General features: G+C 37.9%; 1 protein-coding gene and 3 long non-coding RNA genes across 6 annotated transcripts; 3 read left to right on the forward strand and 1 right to left on the reverse strand.

Annotated features, from left to right (window-relative positions):
* Window positions 1-1,781: 1,781 nt before the first annotated feature.
* LOC114299465 (putative amino acid permease 7) lies at window positions 1,782-7,090 on the forward strand. 2 transcript variants are annotated; one of them, XM_028244205.2, is made up of 7 exons: window positions 1,782-2,193; window positions 2,312-2,548; window positions 3,253-3,346; window positions 4,654-4,877; window positions 5,216-5,349; window positions 5,491-5,718; window positions 6,502-7,090. In XM_028244205.2, the coding sequence occupies exons 1-7, from the start codon at window positions 2,097-2,099 to the stop codon at window positions 6,901-6,903; spliced, it is 1,416 nt and encodes a 471-aa protein (XP_028100006.2). In that variant the 5' UTR covers window positions 1,782-2,096; the 3' UTR covers window positions 6,904-7,090. The 2 variants fall into 2 exon arrangements, with proteins under 2 accessions (XP_028100006.2, XP_028100017.2); XM_028244216.2 differs by having other exon boundaries at window positions 4,663-4,877.
* Window positions 4,241-4,777, reverse strand: LOC145797293 (uncharacterized). Its single transcript, XR_014338623.1, has 2 exons — window positions 4,638-4,777; window positions 4,241-4,405 (listed from the first exon to the last, which is right to left on the reverse strand). It is a non-coding gene; the product is annotated as an uncharacterized LOC145797293 (long non-coding RNA).
* A 406-nt stretch (window positions 7,091-7,496) lies between the features above and the next one.
* Window positions 7,497-14,698, forward strand: LOC145797292 (uncharacterized). Its single transcript, XR_014338622.1, has 2 exons — window positions 7,497-8,197; window positions 13,642-14,698. It is a non-coding gene; the product is annotated as an uncharacterized LOC145797292 (long non-coding RNA).
* Window positions 14,699-14,736: 38 nt separating this feature from the next.
* LOC145797291 (uncharacterized) lies at window positions 14,737-23,651 on the forward strand. Of its 2 annotated transcripts, XR_014338620.1 has the most exons (4): window positions 18,490-18,787; window positions 18,918-19,188; window positions 21,581-21,697; window positions 23,405-23,651. It is a non-coding gene; the product is annotated as an uncharacterized LOC145797291 (long non-coding RNA). The 2 variants fall into 2 exon arrangements; XR_014338621.1 differs by lacking the exon at window positions 18,918-19,188 and having other exon boundaries at window positions 14,737-18,607.
* Window positions 23,652-25,701: the final 2,050 nt, after the last annotated feature.

Consider the following 25,701-nt stretch of genomic DNA (forward strand, 5'->3'; position numbering starts at 1 on the left):
TCCTTGTTGTAGTATCCACTTCGATCTGGTTTCTTTGGCACGTCGCCATCCTGGCCGACGTCTTTCTTGCCGTGATTCTGGTTCTGAGTCTCCTCACTGCGACCATCTTCTTCCACATTTGAGTCAACGTGTTTTCCACTCCCAGCAGGGATTTTGTCTCAAATCTTATCCTTCTGTCCGTCGCTGGCCATCTATTCTCCTTTCTTTCCCACAGACGGCGCCAAATTGTGTGATTGATTTTTTGATCACACTGCCAACTTAGTATTCAGCTAGAGAGTACTGGCAGAATAGATGACACCTGGCTGACCTGCAACAGAAAGAGAAGATCCCGGCGGTGGTTCGTCCACCCGGGGGCACTCCGACGATCAAGTCAGTATATCTCTCAAAGATAATCAATAGTGCTAAACTCACTGTTCAGAATATAAATTGCGTACTTTAGACCCATCGGGGGTGCTTTTCTTTTATAGTTAACTCAATCCTAGTTCCCCTAGAAGCCTAGCTTCAATGGACTTCTGCTCAGTGTTTATCCAGGACTCTCCAAGAAATAAAGATAAACTCCCTAAGAGTGTTATTCTTATCCATGCTAAACTCCTTCCTCATTCTAGGACTCTTGTGCCTTATCTGCTTATCTCGAATTCCGATATCTTCGGAGATAACCTTGGCCTAACCGAGATTACCTCGGCGTCATAACCTGGACACATGGCACCTCGGCTGACACGTCAGCGTCACCTTGGCCACGTGATGGGACTCAGAAAATATATCTCCACAAGTACATATTACACTACAAACTTATATGCCACGTATAATACCAACATGAAATTAACAACACATGTACATATTAGACAAATGTTCGATTCACATTTTTTTCGAAACCTCAATTTGTTCTCTTGATGTGTGCATGCGAATGTGATAATCAACTCACAACTAACGGTACACAACAACAAACCCTACAAATTAGAACCTTCATCAAGCATAGCAATCAAAATTTGACAAACTTACTTTTGCATGATATGGTCATCAGTCTACAATCAGCAAAGTTCACACTCACAAGCCCACCACCCAATGTGTGTCAGTGTCCCAACGTAGCAACACAATTGATGCTCACAACGCCAACTCTAACGTTTTTTTTTTGGGGGGGGGGGGGGTAAAACATGTCTTCGCTAGATTGTGGTCGATTCTGGCATGAACGTTGTTCGATTTGAATTCAAAACCCTAAATTACCGCATAACGTATCTTGATTTTCCAGAATTAGTGGATGATGTTGCCACCTTGGGATGAAATCACAAACGTGGAATGCCTAACCGATATCATCATGACATTCAATTTTCAAACCTCCAAAGAAACGTGACAATGAATCCGGGATCCCCCCTTCCAAGTTGGGTGTGGTGTTTCAGAATGTGGAAGTGCCAAATGTGGGATACCAAAATATGAAACGTGCCCTCCAAAAACTCTATTGTGCGCTTTTTACTGTGGCTGGTATGGAGGGACTGCATTTTAGGTCACACCAATACTGTTACAAACAACAGCAAGATACATGGGTAAATGAGTCAATTCCTTTTCAATGGGACTTCCTTGTTCATTAAAATAAATTTGGGACTGATTGATCCTCAAATTCACTTTTTGGAATTTATGGGTCAATCACCTAATTAAAAATTCAAGATTTTATTTGTTATTTGTAACTTCACCAAAAATTTTTGAAGCTCAAGAATAATTGCACCGACTTATTGTCCAAATTCAACTCCAACTCTATAAAACCTACATACTTTAATCTTTACCGTATCAATCCATTAGCCACCATCATTTTAATTTCCAAAAAAATAAAATACATTGAATGACTAAAATTCTGTTTTGCAAATCACCAATATCTATAACAACTAAAAATCCCCTGAATATGATGCAATGCTTACAATACCTTTTTTTTTCTCTTTTTTCTTTTTTCTTTTTTGTCTTTGAAATTGTTTGACACTTTGACTGGCAGATGTGGGTTCCTTGTAAAGAATGGAAGATAAGATAAGCTAAACTACCCAAAAACCATACCTTCAAATTCCTCAACAAATGCATTTCAATCTAAAAAACTCAGCACATCTGAAATAGCCATGTCGGGCAAAGAAGATGAACAGGCCATTCCATTGCTTTTAGATACTCCATCATCATCATCTTCTGTACAACCTAATGGGCCACTGATAAGAACAGGTATGTATGTATCTATATGAATGCATATCCAATTGAATGTTTATGAGGAATTGAATCCAATGGTGACAGAATAAACAACCCATTTAATTATATTTTGGGTTTGGTTTTGAATGTGAAGGGACTGTTTGGACAGCAATTGCCCATGTAATAACAGGGGTGATAGGATCTGGAGTGCTGTCACTAGCCTGGAGTGTGGCTCAGCTAGGCTGGATTGCAGGTCCTTTGTGCATAATGGTCTTTGGAGTGATTGCTGTAGTTGTTTCATATCTTCTTTGTGATTGCTATAGATCTCCTGATCCACAATTTGGACCTGCTAGAAACCCATCCTATACTGCAGCTGTGAAGTCCTACTTAGGTGAGGACTAGTTATGTATTATTATTGCAATAATATCTCTTTCTTCTTTCTTAAATCACTTTTCTGTATAGAATCATTAAAAAATGCTATAAAACTGACAATTTTTAAAAAATATTTCTTACTATCTGATGTGTCGTGCAATATTGGAACTTTGAAAACTGAAATAGGACTTTTTCAATAATATGATAAGTGTTACATTATTGACTAATAACACTTTGTAAATTTTTTTAGTTTGTATAGCATTACTCTCAAAAAAAATGTCAACCCAACTAGGACTAAAGCGACTATTAGGGATGGCAAAATATATTATCAAAGATTTGGGAAAATGATATTTGTTGCCTAATGAAATTTTACTGATTTTTCACCTCCTATGTGGGTCAGGTGAAAAAAAACAATGTAGTCCACTGCCCTTGTTGATTTATTTCCATGGTTAAGCTAAACCCCTCCATCCTCTACCCCCAAATATTCATTTGAGAAGTTGGCTATTTTTAGTTTTTGACTATTTTAGTAGACTAAAATATTTGTGTTTGGGAAGAGGATTGGATTTTTTGATAGTTAGATTTGATGTTTGTGAGAGAAAAAATGAATGATTATGGATTTGATGTGACATTTTATCTTATTGAATATTTTAATTTATTTTGTCTTTTTGTAGATTTTAGCGTGAAAAGCTAAAAAAAATCCTTTCCCAAACATCTGTATTTCAGGAGAAAAGAGCATGTGGGTGTGTGGAGCTTTTGTTCAAGAGAGCTATTATGGATATGGGATTGCTTACACAATAACAGCTGCCATCAGTATGAGGTCTGCACCCTCAAACTGTTTTGTCATTCAAAAATGATTGAGAGCTCTAATGGTGGGATGCACCATGTGATGTGATGTTTATACTTGTTTTTTTTTTTTTTTCTTCTTCTATGCCACATCACTAAATCTCAAATTACAGCTCTGGTTTTAGAACTCTTAATCACTACTCTTTGTCATTATAGTTCTATGTTGTAAAAATACTTTCTATTTTTTTGTTTGCTGTACATTTAAGTACAACTCCATTGCAAGTTTATGCACCTATAGATACAGAAGAGGCATAGTCGAAGTGGCAGACCTAGATGATTGCTTTAATCATTGGATTTCTTTTGCTTATGGAATGTGATTCAGATTTTTGTATAAATGACTAAAAAGAAGATAAGAGATAGCCATAGCTAGAGGAACTAATGTTTTTCCAACAATATGGCATGGGAATCTAAATAAACTTTCTATATAAGAAACTACGATGACTGAAAATGTCTCAATTAAATTGTCACCTATGTAGGTAAAATAAAAATAATTTTCCCTTTCCCAAAGATTTTATGGTAAAAGCTTCTCTGTGAAAGTCATTTGGTTAGTGAAAATTATCTTTAGGTTATCCAAGTATAACTGGATGAGAGAGGCCAGGAGGAGGGAAGAAATATTTCCAATCTTTCACCCTGAGTTGAAAAGGAAATCGTGGGAGTGGTCTGTCTTCAGCAGGACCGTTTGGAAAAACTGATTTGCAACTTATTAGTTTAGATTTTACGATTCCATGCTTAACCAGGAGTACTTTGAAAATTTAAGATGTTTGGTAAAATTATTTCAGATTTGCAACTTATTTTATTTTTTCAGCTCAAAATAAGTTCAAAAAATTAACTTTTTTTGAAGTTGGGTTTGAGATTTTTTTAAAGCTCCAAATAAGTTTTGCCAAACAGCCTCACTCTTTTCTCTGACACTCCCATCACATAAACAGTATAGTGTTGTTGAAAAATCTTCATATCCCTCTAACATTCTTTCTTTTTGGTTTATTTCTATTCTGCAACTTTCAAGTAGTTAATATTTCTTTTTCAGTAATCTGTACTTAGGCCCCGTTTGGGGACTTATCTTTTTAGCTAAAAAGTCAAAAAGTTATCTTTTTAGCCAAAAAGTCAACAACTCATACCAAAAAGTCAAAGATTCTCTTTTCTCTCTATTTTTTGCACATCTTTTCGTAATTAGCCAAAAAGTCATCCCAAACATATAAGTTTTTTTTACCTACTTTTTTAGCCAAATAGTCAAAAAGTTACTAAATTAACTTGTTCCCAAACGAGACCTTATTAGTTAATTAGTTGTTGCAGAGCAATTCAGAAATCAGACTGTTATCACAAGGAAGGGCACAATGCTCCATGTGACTATGGGGACAGTCTATATATGTTGCTATTTGGAGCAGTTCAGGTTTTCCTCTCTCAGATACGTGACTTCCATAACATGGCATGGCTCTCCATAATTGCTGCAATAATGTCTTTTTCGTATTCCTCCATCGGTTTGGGACTCGGCTTAGCAAAAACAATAGGTAACTCTGACAGTTCATATTGTTAACTATCATCACTTACAGGCATAGTACACCGATGGGCACAACCATATTGGGGTGAATAATTCTTTGTCCAGTGTGGATATGTTTCCTAGTAGCAAGAAATAATTCAAATAGTATATTGTGCTGTTTAATATTTGTGCACCTGAATCGAATTTGTTTCAACTTTTAAGCAAGACAGGCATTGAAAGAAAAAAATTGTGTTGCTGTGTGGATTTATTTATCAATCTATGAGGAAACAGAAAAGCCTCCGGGTGATCCATCTAAGTATGTATTCCTTCATTGCTTTTGCATTTAGTTTTTATAAAATGTAATTGCAGGAGATGGAAAGATTAAAGGGGACATTTATGGAGTGTCTAAAACTACTGTAGTTGAAAAAGTATGGGTTGTTGCTCAAGCAATCGGAGACATCGCTTTTGCTTTCACATACAACATTATTCTTTTGGAGATAGAGGTGTGAGAATTGTCCTACTACTAAAAATATCACACATTTTACTACAACCTTCCATTTTTTTTTTTCTTCAGATGTTAAATGTAAAGAGTTTTAATATAATTTTGAAGCTAAAAAAGTAAACCACAAACTTTCGAGATGAAGGACACCCTGAAGTCGCCACCACCAGAAAATCAGACCATGAAGAAGGCCTCTGCAGCAGCTATTCTTCTTACTACCACCCTCTATCTTTGCTGTGCTTGTTTCGGGTATGCAGCCTTCGGCGACCAAACACCTGGAAATCTGTTGACTGGCTTTGGATTCTATGAACCGTATTGGCTTGTTGACTTCGCTAACGCATGTGTCGTTCTTCATCTCATTGGAGGATATCAGGTGCTCCTTAATTCATGAAGTTAAATATGACATATTTGTGCTGCAATTGAGGTTTAATCATAGATATGCATATGCTCCAACTGTACTTGAATTTAATGTACATCTTTTATACGAATTTCAGTGAACGAATTTACATTGCTACTATAACTTGTTAGGAATTCACAGTGATTTTAAACCTCCTTTCAGTCTTTTCTTCAGTTGAAAAAAAAAAAAAAAACTAAAAATATCCCCACATATACATCAACTTCTATCATATCATACGTTTGTTCCTAAATTTATATTCTAAACAAACAAAACAAAAATATATAATTTTTTTTTTAATCTTTACTGTGTCTATATCCTAACATTTTGAAATTTGTTATGCGCCCCTAGTCTTTTGATCTCGATCACCATTCAGTAGACATAAAAATGAAATTCTTATGCTCTCACATATCCACATACCCAGTTATGGCTAATTCGCATACATATAGTCGCCAAATTTTAACACTAGTCTTAACTTAAAACTATCTAAAAACATAACTATCTGCTTGGAACTAAAAACAAATCAGCTATATGTCCTTTAAATTTATATGCAAGTGTCTTTGGACTAGCTTAAAAATGATTAAGGTGCTTGACGCTTGTTTAAACTAAAGTCAACCAGTACAGCACAAACTGGATTTCGTGGATGCTTATGGTTAAATTCTAAATTCAGGGTTCTTTATTTTATATTTTTTTAATGTGTTTTTCTTACTGTTCTTGCTGGTAAGTATATACTACCTCTCTTAAATATTTTTCATTCGGTAGGTGTACAGCCAGCCATTATTTGCTGAAGCAGAAAGATGGATAACAAAGAAACTACCCGACAACGAATTTGTCAACAATGTTTACACCATCAAGCTCCCAATGCTGCCGGTTTTCAAATTGAATCTTCTCCGGCTATGCTTTAGAACTACTTACGTTGCATCTACCACAGGAATCGCCCTACTGTTTCCTTACTTCAACGATGTTTTAGGAGTACTGGGTGCTTTGAACTTTTGGCCTTTGGCTATATACTTCCCTGTGGACATGTACCTCAGGCAAAGAAATATAAGAGCTTGGACAAGAATGTGGGTTGTGTTTCAGGCCTTTAGAGCAGTTTGCTTGGTTGTGACCATTGTAGCCTTTGTTGGGTCCATGGAGGGGCTTATAACTTCCAAATTGAGCTGAGAAATGTCTTTGCTGCTAGGGTTAGAATAAAGGTTTTGTAGTGAATTTGATGAAGCAAAGCCAGTTAGGCAGTTACTAGTTCATGTAGAACAATTTTTTTGACAAGTCCGTTAATTTTATAGGAAGGTTTCTGTTGAAGTCTCTGCTTTCGGCTATATGCAGAATGTCTTGAATAAGCTGCCCCCCCCCCCCCCCCAAACCCAAAAAAAAAAGACTTTAAACTTTAATTATATTAGGATACAACAATTTGTATTTATTTTTATTTTTTATGGGTGAAAGTCTATTGTTAATTATTAGATTACTTCTTATGGAGATTATTATATATTGGGATACAAAATAGTGGAGGTGTAAAATTGGCAAAATTGATAAATCGATCTTGTTGAAATGATATGTTTTTGTCCTTTTTTTTTTAATATTATAAACGGTTAGGTTATGATTTAAAAAAAAAAAAAATTAAGAATCATTGATTATGATTTTTTTTGAAACTTTATTTTTTCTTGATTATAAAACTCATCATCCACTAATTCTACAAATCCCACAAGGAAACAAAACTTAGTGACTAATATAATCAAATGGTTTAATGATGGGTGACAGAGAAGGTCGTGCGGCAGTTAACAAAGGAGGTTGGCAATCGGTGTTCAGGAAAAGAGGTCGAGTTATTGGAGTAAATTCTGGTATTCATACAGTGTTTGTGGATGATCTACCTGAAGCAATGAGTCCGAAAGGTCTGTTCTCTCTTTTCTCTAAATTTGGGGTAGTGAATGATGTGTTCATTCCAACCAAAAGAAGAAAGGCCACAAGATCAAGATTTGGATTTGTAAGGTTTGATTGCCCAGTAGCAGCGGAAGTAGCAATACAGAAAACAAATGGTGTTTGGCGTGATAATAAAATTCTGAAAGTAAAGAAAGCTGATTTTGGTAAGGTGCAACTGTCAAAAGCAACATATGAACTCTCAAAGGTCACCAGAGAAGCAGTTGGGGAACTAAGGAGGAAGAGTACGTATGCTGAGGTGGTGAAAGGTGATGCACTAAAAAAGGACCAGGACTTGAGATTGCTTGCAGAAGAATATGGGAATGGGTGGCTATTCAACAGCCTGGTGGTCAAGTTGAAAACCCATTTTTCTTTCAGAGATTTTAAGGAGGATCTACAGAACGGAGGCTTACAAAATATTGAAGGAAGGTGGGGGTAGAATGGCATTTGTAACCTTTTCATCAGTTCAAGCTATGAGGAACAGAAGCAGTATTATTAACAAATGGATTGAGGACTGGTGCGAATTGGCTGCGGAATGGGAGATGTTAATATATGAATATAATATACAATTGTATATGAATATAATATAGCCAGACTATATCTGTTAATATAATATAGCCTAGACATCAATTATAGAATAGGATTCCTTTATCAATTACTTTCGGCGCGCGGCCACCTTTCGGCCTCTTTTGCTTATTATATTCAGAGTGTATCATCATAATGTTCTTGTAACAAGCTCCTATATAATGGAGCCTTAATCTTGATTCTCAATCAGAGTTTACATTACAATTTTCATTCAATATTACTCTCTCAATCTGTCTTTCATAATTTGTCTTTCATGGTATCAGAGCAAAGGTATTTTGCTTAAGTTTCTGCATCACATCTTTTGGCAGATTGCTGCGTACCTCTCCCTTACCTAATACACAGATTGAACAGTACCAACACCTTCGTCTCTCCACGACGAAGCCAACGCCACCAGATTCATCCTCATCTGACGTCTCACGCGCCTCCACGCGCCACCAGAACATTCGGCCACGCGCTCGATCGTTCCAGACGCGCTCCACGCGCCTCCTACACTGTCCTGTGCTATTGTGCGCCGCGGCCTCATCTGCTAACGTGAGCCGCGTGTTTCTGACGTCAGCTGACGTCAGCCCTGACTGCTTCCGTGCGCCGTGTGTCTTCGCCTGCTAACGTACGCCGCGCTACACTCTGCTAACGTGCGCCGCGCCATCCTGTTTGACCAGCAGCGTTGACTACTCCATTTTCAGCATTTTTGGTCATATTTTTTGGTCCGTTCACTCATTTTCTGACTAATTTTGACCATCTGAATTCACTGGTACTCTCGGTTTTTTCCGATTCTCCCTCATTTGTGCTATTTTTCGCTCATGGATCGCTTGGACTCCTCTACCCAACCTATTTCTGTTATTCTTGACGGGACTAATTATGTCTTATGGGCACAAGCTATGTCTGGCTTCCTCAAAGGAAAGAAACTTTGGCGCATCATCACTGGGGATGTGTGCAAACCCGTTCAAGGGACCACAGATTCCGCTACCACGGACTCCGCTGCCAAATATATCGATCGACTGGAAGATTGGGATAGTAAAAACTATCAGATCATCACTTGGTTTCGCAATACTTCTATTACATCTATCAGCCTTCAGTTTGGTCGATTCCAACTTGACTCTGCTTCCTCTCCTGCCAAAGCAATCTGGGAATTTTTACAGGAACGCTATCGGACTACTGGTCTTGCTCACCAATATCAGCTTTTGAGTCATCTTCACGGTATGCGTCAAGAACCAACTCAAACCATCAATGATTTTCTCTCCCAAATGTATTATGCTTGGGATCAGCTCGCTCTTTCTGAACCTCAGTGGGATTGTACTAAGGATGCTACCTTGTTTACTGCCTACCGTGACCAAAGCGCTTAGTTCAGTTTCTCATGGCTCTCACTCCCCGATTTGAACCAGTCCGCGCATCTCTCCTTCATCGCACTCCTTTACCCACTCTTGAGCAAGCAATTTCTGAACTCTTGTCCGAGGAAACCAGATTTGGTACTCTCCATCCACACCCTGTGGACTCTGTTCTTGCCACTCCCCAGCTTCGAAGTTCTCCTTCCTCGTCATCACCACAGAGGTCCAATGCCTGCAATTACTGTCACAACCGCAATCTTCCGTCGACTCATCTTCTGGTTAATTGTCCAGTTCGTCTTTGTCGGTTTTGCAACAAGACTGGCCCTGGTCATCTCCAGCAAGATTGCTTCCGCAATCCAGCCCGTGCCTCTCGCAATGGTCCTTCCACCGGGAATTTTTCTCGCAGCCACTCTCACCGTTCTGGGACTCCGTTTAAACCACTGCCTGCTCAACGAACTGCTGCTGCTGCCTCCGAGGATTTACCTTCCTCTGTCCCTATAGACCCTTCCACTCCAGTTTTCTCTCAAACTGACGTCGCAGCCATGTTTCAACATTTTTGGCAGAATTCCGGTACTCCTCCATCTACTGCTTTATCTGTCACCGCAGGTAACACTTCTTGGTACTTTGACTCTGCTTGTTGTAATCACATGACCTTTGACCCTACTATTTTTACTCCTCTCTCTTCTCCTCCTCCTGTTCCTTCTATCCATACTGCTGATGGGTCTCTTCTGTCTGTAAGTCATGTTGGTTCTGTTTCAACCTCTCACTTATCTTTATCCCATGTCTATCTTATGCCTGCTCTTACTTTAAATCTTATCTCCATTAGTCAATTATGTGAGCATGGTCTAACTGTTACCTTTTCCCGTACTGGTTGTTTGGTGCAGGACCCTCGGACGGGGCAAACTCTTGGGATCGGCCGTAAGCATGGACGTCTCTACGAACTCATCCATCTTCATGTTCCAGATTCCTCTCAGATCACAGCTCCTACCACTGCTACCACTGCTACCACTGCTCCTCCCTTATCTCCTTTTCAGCTTTGGCATTGTCGTTTAGGCCATCTTTCTGTTGGTCGTTTAAAATCTCTAATTTCCAGTGGTCATTTAGGTCATGTAAGTTCTGATGTTTTAGATTGTGTGTCCTGTCAACTTGCCAAACAACCTGCTTTGTCGTTTAATAAAAGTGACTCTGTTTCTCTTGCACCATTTGATCTCATTCATTCTGATATTTGGGGACCTTCTCCTACTCCTACTATGGGAGGTGCACGCTATTTTGTTGTTTTTATCGATGATTTTTCTCGTTTCACCTGGTTGTTTCTTATGAAACATCGCTCTGAGCTCAAACAACTTTATTACAATTTTGCTACAATGGTTAAAATACAATTTTCTAAAACTATTAAGCTTTTTCGCTCCGACAATGCCATGGAATATAAAGATTTTGACTTTCTTTCCTTTCTTCAGAGACATGGTACTCAACCTCATCGTTCCTGTCCCGGTACGTCCCAACAAAATGGGCGTGCTGAAAGGAAACATCGACATATTCTTGACACTACTCGAGCTCTCCTTTTGTCTTCCTCTTGTCCGGAACATTTTTGGGGAGAGGCAGCTCTCACTGCTGCTTATACTATCAACTGTATCCCTACACCTGTCATTCATAATCACACTCCTTATGAACGTCTGCATGGCACCCGTCCCCCTTACACCAACCTTAGGGTCTTTGGATCTGCCTGTTTTGTTCTTCTTCAACCTCATGAACGTACCAAACTTGAACCACGTTCTCGCCTTTGTTGCTTCTTAGGGTATGATATTGAACACAAGGGGTATCGTTGTTGGGATCCTCTCTCCCAGCGACTCCGTATCTCTCGTCATGTCATCTTTTGGGAACACAAAATGTTTTCCTCTCTCTCTCTCTTCCGTTTGTCCGTTCCCTCACCCTCTCTGTTTTTTACTGACCCTTCCATGGATCTGTTCTCGGATGAGCTTCCTTCATCGCCCTTGCCAGCCTCTCTCGAGTCCTCTGATGAGCTTACTCCACCACCTCTCGAGACTGCCTTGCCTTCTGGTCTGTCCCATGCACCTGCTCCCTCTGCTGGTCCTGCTCTTGCTCCCTCGGGGTCCTCCCCTCCTGGTGAGTCTCTCCCTCTGGCTCCTCCTGTCTCTACTCGACCACACCGGGTAATACAACCTTCCACTCGTCTTCGTGACTTTATTGTTGGTTCTACTGCTTTTTCTACTTATGAACCGACCTCCTATCGTGAGGCTCGCTCTAATCCTCTTTGGCAGCAAGCTATGACTGATGAATTGCAGGCTTTAGACAAAACTCACACTTGGGACATTGTTGATCTTCCTCCTGGCAAGACTGCCATTGGTTGCAAATGGGTCTACAAAATCAAAACTTGCTCTGATGGTACTATTGAGCGCTACAAAGCCCGCCTTGTTGCAAAAGGCTTCAACCAAGAATATGGTATTGACTATGAGGAGACATTTGCCCCTGTTGCTCGTCTCACCTCTGTTCGCAGCCTGATTGCGGTTGCTACCGCCCGAAACTGGGATCTTTATCAAATGGACGTGAAAAATGCTTTCCTTAATGGTGTTCTTCTTGAGGAAGTCTACATGCAACCTCCCCCTGGGTCTACTTATCCACCTCATAAAGTTTGCAAACTTCAGCGTGCTCTATATGGTCTCAAACAGGCTCCGCGCGCTTGGTTTGCCAAGTTCAGTTCTACTATTCATGACTGTGGTTTCACCTCCAGTTCTTATGATACTGCTCTTTTTATCCGGAAAACTGCTCAAGGGACCACCTTGCTTCTCCTTTATGTGGATGATATGATTATCACCGGTGACGATCTTGATGGTATTGTCTGCCTTAAACAGTTTCTTAGCCGTCATTTCGAGATGAAAGACCTTGGTCCTCTCAGCTATTTCTTGGGTCTTGAAATCTTCCATGATTCTACGGGGTCTTTTCTCTCTCAGGCTAAGTATACCTCTGATCTTCTCACCCGCGCTGGTCTTACGGATTGCAAGACTGTCTCCACTCCCCTGGAGCCTCAGAGTCGTCTTACACCTCTTGATGGCACTCTTCTCTCTGATGCTACCCTATATCGACAGCTGGTTGGCAGCCTTGTCTATCTCACTGTTACTCGTCCTAATATTGCCTATGCTGTTCATATTGTCAGCCAGTTTATGTCCGCTCCTCGTACCCCTCATTATGCTGCATTAGTTCGTATCCTTCGTTATCTCAAAGGTACCTTGTTTCATGGACTTCATTATTCCGCCCGCTCCTCTCTCCAGCTTCGTGCCTTTTCTGATGCTGATTGGGCTGGGGATCCTACTGACCGGCGCTCTACTACAGGGTTCTGTTTTTTCTTGGGTGATTCTCTTATTTCTTGGCGCAGTAAAAAACAATCTCTTACTGCTCGCTCCAGTACTGAGGCTGAATATCGTGCTCTTGCTGATACTACTCAGGAACTTCTCTGGCTTCGTTGGCTTCTTGCTGACATGGGTATTTCCCCCTCTGGCGCTACTGCCCTCTTTTGTGACAATCAAAGTGCTCTTCAAATTGCTCACAATGATGTTTTTCATGATCGCACCAAGCACATTGAGATTGACTGTCATTTTATTCGTCAACACGTCACTCATGGTACTGTCCATCTCCATCCAATCTCCTCTGCTGATCAACCTGCTGATATCTTCACCAAAGCCCATTCTCCTGGCCGCTTCGTTGAACTGGTCTCCAAACTCAAGTTGGTTGATGTTTGTCCTCCTTGAGTTTGAGGGGGCTGTTAATATATGAATATAATATACAATTGTATATGAATATAATATAGCCAGACTATATCTGTTAATATAATATAGCCTAGACATCAATTATAGAATAGGATTCCTTTATCAATTACTTTCGGCGCGCGGCCACCTTTCGGCCTCTTTTGCTTATTATATTCAGAGTGTATCATCATAATGTTCTTGTAACAAGCTCCTATATAATGGAGCCTTAATCTTGATTCTCAATCAGAGTTTACATTACAATTTTCATTCAATATTACTCTCTCAATCTGTCTTTCATAATTTGTCTTTCAGGAGAGATGGATGATAGTCGAAAGTGAAAGATTGATATGGTTGTTTTGTTATGGAGTTCCACCAAATCTGTGGAACACTAAAAACTTTACAAAGATTAGAGAGATGTGGGGTGAAGTGGTGGGCATTCATGATGAAACGTTAAGTATGGAATCACTGAAATGTGGTAAGGTAGAAATTATTACATCACAGATGGAACGTATAGATAATACAGTTATCATGGAGAGCAAGGGCATCTCGTATCCAATAAGAGTGGTGGAGTGTATGCAATGCAACAGAGCCATGGGTATCACTCTGAAGAGGTTGTAAATGGAGGTAAGTCATGGGTGAACGATGGTAGCCATGAGAGAGTTGATCAGAGCTCTGTATTCAAACAGTTGGGCAAAGAAGAAGATAATGCTGACAAGGTTGTTCGTAATGATGACTTGGACGTTCAAGGTGAGGTGGCAGAGAATCAATGGGTTGACATGGAGAAGACGGGGTTAATGCATGATGATAGCTGTAATTCTCTCACTACCTCAATTGTAGAGGAAACGGCTAGAGACTTGGAAATCCAAGTTGCGGCTGTCGACCCTTCTGGTTCCAAGACAAGCATGCAAAGCAAAGCAAATCAGTAGAGAGTAAAGTAGTGGGAAACTGTAGAGTTGTTGAGAATCTTGGGCCTTTCGGCTTGATGAGAAGCCTTAGTGATAATGGAATTGCTAGGCCTACTATTAACTTGGAGGTGGTTTTAAGTCAGGCCCAATATGAAGGGCTTCGTGATGGTTCGGAGTCGGGTTTGGGAAGACAGAATGTGGAGAACCCTGTCCCACTTGCTTTAGTGTCTCTACTTAACCCTGAGGTGGAAGCCCAATCAAATGTTCTTTTTGAAGCCCATGACAACCCAGGTTTTGACCAGCAAATTCTTATTGGATCTGATAAAGGTAAGAAGGTTATGGATGGTTATAATATGTCAGTTTCTAAGCATTTACCCGTCAAAAACAGAGATATGGGGAAGAGAATAATGGTTATGTGGCTCCTGTTGTTTCACATAGGGAGCAACTATTTTTGGCGAGAAAAGAAAAAGGACATAAAGTTGACCAAGCTTCTACCAGTAAAAGAAAGGGGTCAAGTTCAAGAAGGAAAAAGAAATTAAGAGACAATGCACAGTTTTGCAAAGGATTTCAAAGAGGAGCAATATTTAGAGCGGCGGCTTCTGCGATTTCTTCTTCCATGTTAGTCAGCAGTGGTCCGTATAGACAGATTTTGAGCCGAAATGAATCTAAAGCAACTGTTTAGATGGGGTTTGATTTTGGGGATAATGAAGAAAGTGTTATTTGCAAAATCATGGAGATGGAGCATCAAGATGAGGAAAGATTAGCCAAAAAGGGGAATAATGGTGGTGCTTAAGTTTTGCACCTGAAGAGATTTAGGAGTCGGAAGTTTTTACAATGAAAGTGCTATTATGGAATGTTAGAGACTTGGGTAAGCTGGAGAAAAGGAGTCTCAAAAATTTTATAAAGGAAAAAAAGGGTGGATATGGTTTTAATTCAAGAAACGAAGAAGTCAAGCTTTGATGAACTTTTTGTTAGATCTCTTTGGCCAAAAGATGATTTGGGCTATATAGGGGTTAATGCAGAAGGAAGTGTAGGGGCCTTGTTGTGCTTGTGGAAGCCTGATGTTTTTCAGCTTAAGGATTGTTGCGGTTCTAGGAACTTCATTTTGCTATCAGGTTTGGTTTTCCATAGGCTTGATTGTGTCATAGGCAATGTCTATGCCCCTAATGATAGTAGAGATCGAAGTCATCTTTGGGTGATCCTAGCTAATTTAAAAGTATCCTTTCCACAACCGTGGTGTTTAGGGGGGGATTTCAATGAAATCAGAAGTATAGGGGAAAGGAAAGGATGTGTGAGAAGTGATAGGGGGATGTAGGAGTTCAATGAGTTTTTGAATAATCTTCAATTGGTTAATGTTCCTATATGTGGTAGGAAATATACCTGGAGTAATTCGTAGTTAGGAGTATGTTGGAGTAGAATTAATAGATTTCTTTTAAATCTGGAGTAGTTTGAATGGTTTAGCTTTAAGTTATGGGCCCTTCCCAGAACGTTGTCTGATCACTACCCACTCTTATTGAAGGAAGATAAGAGGGATTGGGGTCTAGAGCCATTCAAATTTTTGAATACTTAGGTGCTACATCCTAGTTTTAACAAAGAAATTAAAAAGGTTTGAGATGGTTCACAAGTGGTGGGATGGGTTGGATTCAAACTAATGGTAAAGCTGAGATTACTAAAACAGGCATTGAGGATTTGGAATGTGGAGGTATTCGATAATGTGAAGTCCAAGCTCAAAGCAGCTGAAGCAGAGTTACATTCTTAGGACTTTAACTGCGAAAAAAAGAGATCTTTTAGAAGCTGAAGTTCAAAAACGAATTGAAGTCAGAGATGAAGTATGGAAGCTTAGGAAAAGGAGAGAGTGGATATGGTTGCAAAAATCGAGATTGAATTGGGCCTTAAAAGAGGATAAAAATACCAGGTACTTTCACATAATGGCATCCAGAAGGCAAAGTAGGAATCTCATTGATTCAACAAAGATTAATGGTATTTTATATGAGGATTCTGTGGAGATGAAAAAGGCAGTGTGGGCTTACTTTAAAGAATTGTTCACTGAAGGTTGGAAAAGTAGACCAAGTCTAGGGGGTGAGTTTAGATGCATTGATCAACATCAGCTTCAAAACTGTTTGGTGAAGGATTTCTCAAAAGCAGAGGTGTGGGCTGCAATCAAGGAATGCGATGGAAATAAGGAGCCAGGTCTAGATGGGTTTAACCTGACTTGCATTCAAAAGGGCTGGAAGTTTATGAAGGGTGATATCATGGAGTTCATGAAATAGCTCCATGATAATCGTGTGTTGGGAAATGGAATTAATTGCTCCTTTGTGACCCTAGTCCCCAAAGTTGATAGTCATGAATCAATTAAAGACTTTAGGCCTATCAGTCTTATCAGTTCCATTTATAAAGTGTTGTCTAAAGTGCTGGCTCAAAGGATGAAAGTAGTATTCCCAAGCGTTATTGATAGAGTTTAATCAGCATTCTTGAGTGGGAGGAGTATTATGGATGGAGTTCTTATAGCAAATGAGGTTGTGGACTGGTTGAAGAAGTCTAACAGAAAAGGGCTAATCCTAAACCTCGAATTTGAATAAGCTTATGACACTGTAAACTGGAACTTTCCATTCATATGTTGGAGAATTTTGGGTTTGGATCTACTTGGACCAAATGGATGAAAGGTTACATTGCAAGAGTTTCAGTTCTTATCAATAGGTCACAATCACTTGAGTTCTGCCCTCAAAAAGGTTTAAGGCAAGGTGACCCATTATCTTCATTCTTGTTTAATGTCGTTGCGGAGGGTCTGAATTTACTCATATCAAGAGCTAAGGCATTGGGTCTTTTTAAAGGTGTATCAGTAGAAGGCAATGGTTTGATTATATCTCATTTGCAATTTGCTGATGATACAGTGATTTTCTGTGAGGTTGAATGGTCAGAAATTATGGCTATCAAAAGAATCCCTAGGTGTTTTGAAGTAATCTTAGGTCTAAGGATTAATTTTTATAAAAGTGTTGTGTGTGGAGTGGGAGTGGTAGATGTGGTGGTTGAGGCGTTTGTTGCAAAATTAAATTGTTCAAGTCAAAAGTTACCATTGAAGTATCTAGGGCTCCCATTGGGGGCCAGTCCTAGTAGGAGGGAGACTTGGAGACCAGTTGTGGAGAAATTCAAGAAGAAGTTATCTGAGTGGAAAAGAAGAGTTTTATCTTTTTTTAGGTAGAGTTACATTTATAAAGTCTGTGGTGTCTGCTCTACCTGTATATATTATGTCTCTTTTTAAAATGTCGAAGGGTGTTGCAAAAGAGATTGATAGGATTCAAGCATCATTTTTATGGGGAGATTCAAAGCATAATAGGAAGCTCCATCTAGTAAGTTGGTCTGAGGTTTGCAGGAGTACGAAACAAGGGGGTCTGGGGATCAAGAATACTAAGTTAGCCAATGACAGATTACTATAAAAGTGGTGGTGGAGGTATGGCCAGGAGGATGATGTTCTGTGGAAATTGGTTAATTGTAAGAAGTATGGTTCTATAGAGGGAAGGTGGTTCCCTGTTTTGCTGCTAATGGCTCTACATCGAAGATATGAGAAGATATATTATCTGTGGTTAAAAGGAATGGTAGATTGTTTCATTTCTACAAGCATAATGTGGAAATTTTAATAGGGAATGGAGATAGAGTTAGTTTCTGGAGAGATCCTTGGTTGGGTTCAACAAATCTCTCAAGTTAATTTCCAAGATTGTTCCAGTTGGTAAAAGACAAAGAGTTGTCCTTGAGTCTACAAATAGCTAGAAAATCTAATCAATCTGGGTGGGCCTTCAATTTTAGAAGAGCACTTTGGGCTTGGGAAAAAGATAAGTTGGTCAGATTAACCACTGTTTTGGGAGATGGCCCTATTCTTCGAAGTGACTCAGTTGATTGTTTGGTTTAGAAGTCTACACAGACAAAGGGTTTGATAAATGATGGCCCCATTCAAAGACTAGTTGACCTAATCTGGAGTAACTTCTCACCACCAAAAGTTAAATTTTTCTCTTGGTTAGCTTGGAGAGGGAGGCTGAAAACAAAAGAACTGCTTCACAAGTTTGGCATCTTAGAGGGTGTTGATGTTCTGAATTGCATTTTTTGTCACGAGGCAATTGAATCAGTTGACCATATTTTGCTTCATTATCCTTTTGTTTGGCAAATATGGTTTGCTATTGCTCTATGGTAGGGTTTTCAGTGGGCTATGCCTAGTTCCATTGAAGGGCTGTTACTTTGGTGGTTGGGTTGGAAGTTTAAGAAGAAAGTTAATCAGGTTTGGAGGGCTTTACCTGCAGCAATATTGTGGTATGTATGGAGGTATATGAATGGGTGTGTTTTCCAAGAGGTTCAGCCCAATTTTAATGATCTGTGTGAATGTATCAAGGTGAGAGTAGCAATATGGCTGAGATCTCACATTAGTGGTACCTCATTCTTAGTTAATGATGTTGTTTTCAATTTTAATCAAGTTAGAAATTGTTTGGGGTCCTCTTGAGTTGCCTATGATATGGTGGAGGTGCTGCTGGTTTTTTTTTTTTTTTGCAAATTCACTGCTAATATGGTGGAGGTACTACTAGTTTTTTTTTTTTTTTTTCTCGGTTAATGATCTGTGTGCTACTATTTTTGGCTACTGTCTGTATTTGGTTGCTGCTGTTTTTTTTTGAATTTTTGCTGCTGTTTGTGTTCTGTTTCTGCAGATGTTCTGTTTTTCTGTTCTGTTTGGGTTACTGCCACAGGTGTATTGGTTGTTGGTTGTTTCTGGGTTGAAGTGTGGGCTTTGCCATTGCTGCTAGGTTGTTGTTGTTGTTGTTGAGTTTTGCAGCTGTTGTTGTTTTGCTGGGTGGAGATTATAGTTTTGAAAGGGATATAAAGGCTATTTCCAATTCAATGCTTTGTTCAATCTGGCAATTGAGAAATGAATGTGGTTTAAATGGAAAACAACATAATCTAGAAGAGTTGGGTGAAACAGTTAAGTTATGTTGTTGATGCCAGTAGTCTGATAGTTCCATTGCTACTGCTGATTACCTGCAAGTTGTCTACTGCTGCTAAAGAGCAGTATAAGGCCTAGGGTGTTTACTTTGGGTGTTTACTTGCTGGGTTGAGGGTATCTTTACTTTGGGTGTATTCTGTTATTTCTACTGTTTTTTGTTTTCTTATTATTGGCTGGTTGATTGGATCCTCACCAATCATGGGTGTAGTGCTGGCATATGATTGTGCTACCTCTTCAGTGCCAACCTAGTTGGGATTGTTTGCACTTCCCTACTTTATTGATGTAAATCCTTCATTTGTATATCTTTTTTCATCAATAAAGTTTCACTTTTGCTGATAAAAAAAAAAAAAAGAGCATTTTTTTTTATTAGTTATCCATGAATCTATCTAAACTATTACATAACAACTATAATCAAGTTGTTGTTCACTACAACAAAAAGCAGTTTTGGCGACCAAAAATGTAAATTTCATCGCTGAAAGTAGGGCAATTGGCGACTAAAATTGAATTAGTAGCCAAAAGTGAAGACTTTTGGCGACTAAAACAGTTTAGTAGCCAAATGTATACTTATTGGCGACTAAAAATGAGATTAGTCGCTGATTACATGGGTTTTAGCGACTAAAACAATTTTAGTAGCCAAAAGTGAAGGTTTTTGGCTACTAAAAAAAATTAGTAGCCAAAGGTATAGGTTTTGGGGACTAAAAAATGGTTTGGTCGCCGATTGTAGGTGTTTTACCGACAAAAAAAAATGTTGTAGCCAAAAGTAAAGGTTTTTGGCTACCAAAAAAAATTTAGTAGCTAAAAGTGGACAATTGGTGACTAAAATTGAGTTTAGTCGCAAAAGTAGCAGTTTTGGAGACTAAAAATCAGTTTAGTCGCCGAAAGTGGTTATTTTTAGGCAGAAATTAATTTTTTTTGCGACTAAATTATTGGGTAGTAGCCAAAACTAAGGTTTTTGGCGACTAAATTTTTTTTTAGTCGCCAAAAGAGGCTTCCTTTTTTTTTAATAAATAATTTATTTTTTACATAAATTATATTGAATAAAAATAATTATGTTTATATATATAGTTTAATATTAATACGGGTCAATATAATATATAAATAATATATTTTGCATACATATTCATGTGGTGTTATTATGGCATGGTGGGGAGAGTGTGTTGCTAAAGGGTTAGAAAGTGAAGGTTGGTGGCCCAAAACTTGGGAAGAGCAAAGGGTTAATTTTTTATTTTTTTTTTCTGAAATAACCTTTTGGCTACGAAAAAAATAGTCGGCAAATGTATAAATTAAAAAAAAATAATTCACTATTGATGACTAAAAATTTAGTCGCCAAATATATAATTTAAAAAATATAAATGAGCTTTGGCGACGAAAAATTTAGTCGCTACAGACTTGGTTTTTGGCGACTAAAAGTTTGTTAGCGACTAAAAGTTTGTTAGTCGCCAATACCTTTCGCGACAGTTTTCCAGTGACCAAGCCGGCGACTAAAAAATTTAGTCGGGAAAACTCAAAACCCGACTTTTGGCGACTAAAAATTTAGTCGCCAAATGTGTTTTTTTTTGTAGTGGTTTTTTTTTTTTTTTTTTTTTTTAAGTTTTGAAGACTATTAAGAGACTTCTTTTTTTTTTTTTTCCCCTCATAGAAAAACATATATTACACATCCCATAATAAGTCATCAGTTGATGAGACTTTTTTTGTTTTTCTTTTTCTTTTTTTAAATGTTTAAAATGCACAAACAAGACTTGTTGTGATGCAAAATTAATTAATTAATTATTTTATTTGTTTATTTTTCTTTTTGAAGAATCTGTCAATTGTATTGATTTCATAACACGCCTAGTTGGAGAATTGTCTATTCTCATATTTTAGTTGATTTTTTTTATTTATAAAAATATATATATATATAAAAATAAAAAGAATGATGTGATAACATTTAACACTTTCTAACTTTTTGACTAAAAAAATATGATCCCCAAACGGTACCTGCAGGTGCCGATAGAAGTGCACCATCTGTTTCCATTGTGAAAAAACTGGGAGCAATAAAGCATTCTTAACAATTGGTTAAATGGGCATGGCTTGGGTTTCTTCTTGATTTGCTTAGTTTTGTAGCTCATAATAAATTCTGAATTGTTCCGTCTAGCAAAGAACTATTTGTGTCGTTGTAATTACATCCAGTGCTTCATCAATGCCATGCCATGCATTTGTTAATAAAGAAATACACCTTTTAATACCTTATAACTTGCATATCCTTTCAAAGGGTTTTCTGGATATATATGCATATTATATTAATTCATTATTCAAATAATGTGTTTATGTTTTTGTTCTTTGGGTGAATTACCCCTTAACTCCTTTTGTTTTTTATTGTGTTGCACACAGATTCCGTTTTGTGTGGTTTGTGGATGGTTCTTAGGGCATCCTATGGACTTAAATTTTCAACTTTCGGAGACAACAACTCTTTTCATGACAGTTTTAGTTGTAGCCTTCATGCTACAGGTTTGTCCATTGACGAAGATATATTTTCCTTATTTTCCATTACTGCCCTTTCTTTTGTTTATTTATTTATTTTTTTTTTCTTTTTAATTGCGATAAAGTTTCTATTTAATTTTAAATAATTTGAAGTAAAGAATAATTTTCCAATATCATTTTTTTGAAGCATTTGAACGCCTCATCTTTTGCATGGTTCATTCTATAGTCATTCTTCATTGTGCTTGCAGGAGGGGACTTCTAATTACTTCAAGGCCATGTTTGTTTGGGCGGACTAGATTAGCATTCCCATGACTAATAGTCCTAAGATTACGAATCCGTTGGATTATGTATCCTATCTTAACTAATAGTCAAGTTTAAAATAATGAATCCATTGTTTAACCAAACATCGGATTAATAATTTTATTGGACTATTAGTCCAATCCCAAGCACATGTCCACCCAAACAAACATGGCCCAAGGGACTAATGCTCCTCCTCTGCTATATGATAGTTGCTGCAAGTTTCTTTGTACATATAGATCCTGAATTCATACATGAGTTTCTACCCCTTTTCCCTGTCCAGTGGACAAATGAGAGCATAAAAAGTTTGTTGAATTCAAACATTTTGAACTTTTGGCTTTTATAGTTTTATAGTTTTATTTTTATTATAGCTTTGATTGCCTGCATTTATGTGTTTTACTTTTCAAGCTTGTGAAATTTTTGTTAGAATTGGTTTTGAAGTTTTGGAAAAATGATTTTTCCTTAACCCCCCACACCAAACTACAGCACCCTATTCTACTCCAATTTTCGTTCTTCTCTGCTGCAATTGTTATTGCAGATTAACTATCACAATGAATACAAATAGCTGGCACAGGTTTTGGCCACATTGGAATGTCTTCTAAGAAATGACGAAGCCATTCTGCTTCTTCTCCTGCTTTGTCTAAAGTAATGAACTCGAACAAACTTAGTGTAAACTCTCTTTATGGATTAAAACAAGCACCTAAGCAATAGCATGAAAAATTTGATTATGTGCGAGAGGTCCCGAGTTCGTTTCTCAAAATACACGACATAGAACGCGTTACCACCTTGAGTTCAGTTTGAATGAACAGATATGGCACTGTTTGGGTTTGAATTTGAACAGATACTCCACCATTCCTTGGGATTTCCAATCAAATTAGCCTCAGACACCACAACAGAGATATTGCAGATTGACTATCACAATGAATACAAATAGCTAGCACAGGTTTTGACCACATTGGAATGTCTTCTAAGAAGTGGCGAAGCTATTCTGCTTCTTCTTCTACTTTGTCTAAAGGAATGAACTCGAACACACTTAGTGTAAAATCTCTTTATGGATTAAAACAAACTTTTACGTGGGACCCATGTATCGAATTTCACGGGAGATGGAAGCAGAAAATGCTGTTTTATCTTACAACTCTAAATCTTTAAGGAAAAATCAGATTTTTCCAAAACTTCAAAACCATTTCTAACAATTTTTTGGAATATTATCCACTTTTCTTTTTATAGCTCATTTCATGGAATCCCCTTAGAGGAATATTCAATTATTGAAATCCCCTTAGAGGAATAGCCAATTATTGAAATCTCCTTATTTCCGTTAATAAACTATCTCTAGATGACTTTTCTCATTCATGTCTATACTTTGAATTTGAGGTTCTTCCATTAATTTTTTACTTGTGATGTTTGAAAGAATGATACACTCAACATGTCATTTTTCAGGGGATTAGCCCAAAACATAGATGAGAAAGTGCAGAGAATTTATGAAGTCCAGCTGAAGCACAAAGTCCATTCAATGCTAATAAGGGATTGCCAATGCAAGAGATGAGCCCTTCGAAAACTTGTTGAATTTGTTAAAATTAATGCCATATTTACATTAGTTACATTGGATACAATGGGTTCATGCATTCTTTGTATTCATGTATTTTTATATTCATGTATTTTATATTTCTTAGTTCATTGTCTAGAATATATTCATGTACCTAGTTAGTTGTAAGGTTGTTCATTGAACTTATGTATAACTTTCTCTATATAAAAAGATGTAAGCCTATGGGCAAAGAGTAGAATATATAAGAGAAAAAATTCAAGATCAATACAAGTTAAATTCTATACAAAATAATAGTTCATTCTAGTGAGAGTTTTATCGAAAGTTAACAGAAGTGGTATCAGAGCTTTGGTTGGATCAAGAACAAGCCGGGCGTAGAGATTGGTTAAGGGAAAACAAGCCCCAAAGAAGAACAAGCTGACGTCCATGGTGAATTCCAATAACCAAAATGTATCTACTCCTATTTTTAATGGTGAAAATTTTGATTTTTGGTATGTGAAAATAAGAACTATTTTTGTCTATACGGATCTTTGGGATCTTGTTGAGAATGGGTTTGAGGAACCTGAAGATGAAGGAGCTTTGACAAATCCCCAAAAGTACCTATTGAAAGAGCAAAGGAAGAAGGATTCAAATGCTCTCTCTTTGATTTAACAAGGAGTTTCAAAAGCAATCTTTCCAAGAATTATCAATGCTACAAAAGCAACGGAGGCATGGGATATTCTTCAAAAAGAGTATAGAGGCAACTTGAAGGTAAGAACCATCAAAATTCAATCACTGAAAAGAGATTTTGAAAATTTAAAGATGAAGGACGTGGAATTATTGAAGGATCATTTTCCGGTATAGCAAAAATACAGCTTTGAAGATGGATGTGATTGATAATTCATGGCTTTGGCATAGAAGATTTGGGCACTTGAATTTTCAAAGCTTGAAGCATCTACAACAAAAGAATATGGTTTTTGGGTTGCCAACCATTCATGAAGTGCAACATATTTGTAAAGGTTGTGCACTTGGAATGCATCACCAGGAGTCATTTCCAAAGGAGAAAGCATGGAGAGCTAAAGCATCATTGGAGCTTGTCCATACTGATGTGCGCGGACCTATGGATACACCAACTCATGAAGGTAACAAGTACTTCATTATTTTTATTGATGATTTTACTAGAATGACTTGGGTATATTTCATGAGACAAAGGAGTGAAGTTTTCTCTATCTTCAAGAAATTTCAAAATCTTGTTGAAAGACGAAGTGGTTGTTTGATGAAAGTATTGAGAAGTGATTGAGGCAGAGAATACAACTCAAATGAGTTTATGAAATTTTGTGAAGATATTGGTATGGAAGGGCAATTGACCATTGGGTACACTCCACAAAAAAATTGGTGTAGCGGAAAGGAAGAATAGAACTATAGAGAAGATGTCCAAGTCTATGCTACATGAGAAGGGCTACCCAAAACTTTTTAGGGTGAGGCCGTGTATACAGCAGTTTACTTGATGAATAGATGTCCTACAAAAGCTCTTAAGGACAAAACTCCATTTGAAGCTTGGAGTGGAAGGAAACCATTCATGAATCACTTGAAGGTGTTTGGTTACATTTATTATGCTCATGTTCCAAAAGAAGTGAGGCACAAGCTTGATGAAAATAGTAAGAAATGCATCTGTGTGGGTTATAGCTCGAAATCCAATGGTTATAGACTCTTCAGTTTGGATCAAAAGAAGGTGATTATTTATAGAGATGTTCTCTTTGATGAGAAGGCATCTTTTTATTCAAAGGAAAAGAAAGTCCAAGATCAAAGCATTGCTTTCAATGAAGAATCAAAAAGTCCACAAGTTGAAGATGTTGCAACGCTTGGATCTGCACAAAGATTGTCACCAATTGCTAGTTCACAATTTTCTCCAAGTTCAAGTTCAAGTTCAACTCCAATAAATATAAGGAGTCTTAGTGATGTGTATGCAAGGTACAATTTATGCTTTGTTAAACCTGAAAATTTTGAAGAGGCAATTAAAGATGAAGCATGGAAGAACGCAATGGAAAATGAAATTCATGTGATTGAGAAGAACAAGACTTGGGAGCTAGTTGAGAAACTGAAAGGAAAAGAAATAATTGGTATGAAGTGGATTTTCAAAACAAAGTTCAATCCAAATGGCTCTATTCAAAATAACAAAGCAAGATTTGTGGCGAAAGGGTATTCACAACAACCC

This window comes from Camellia sinensis, chromosome 8 (genome assembly GCF_055761805.1).
Source record: "Camellia sinensis isolate YWXY chromosome 8, ASM5576180v1, whole genome shotgun sequence".
NCBI classification, from domain to species: domain Eukaryota; kingdom Viridiplantae; phylum Streptophyta; class Magnoliopsida; order Ericales; family Theaceae; genus Camellia; species Camellia sinensis.

Bases quoted from the DNA above. Each gene is read 5' to 3' on its own strand.
- LOC114299465 (XM_028244205.2), top strand. From the start codon at position 2,097: ATGTCGGGCAAAGAAGATGAACAGGCCATTCCATTGCTTTTAGATACT. The intron at 2,549-3,252 runs GTGAGGACTAGT...TCTGTATTTCAG, and splicing joins AGCTGTGAAGTCCTACTTAG to GAGAAAAGAGCATGTGGGTG. The intron at 5,719-6,501 runs GTGCTCCTTAAT...TTCATTCGGTAG, and splicing joins ATCTCATTGGAGGATATCAG to GTGTACAGCCAGCCATTATT.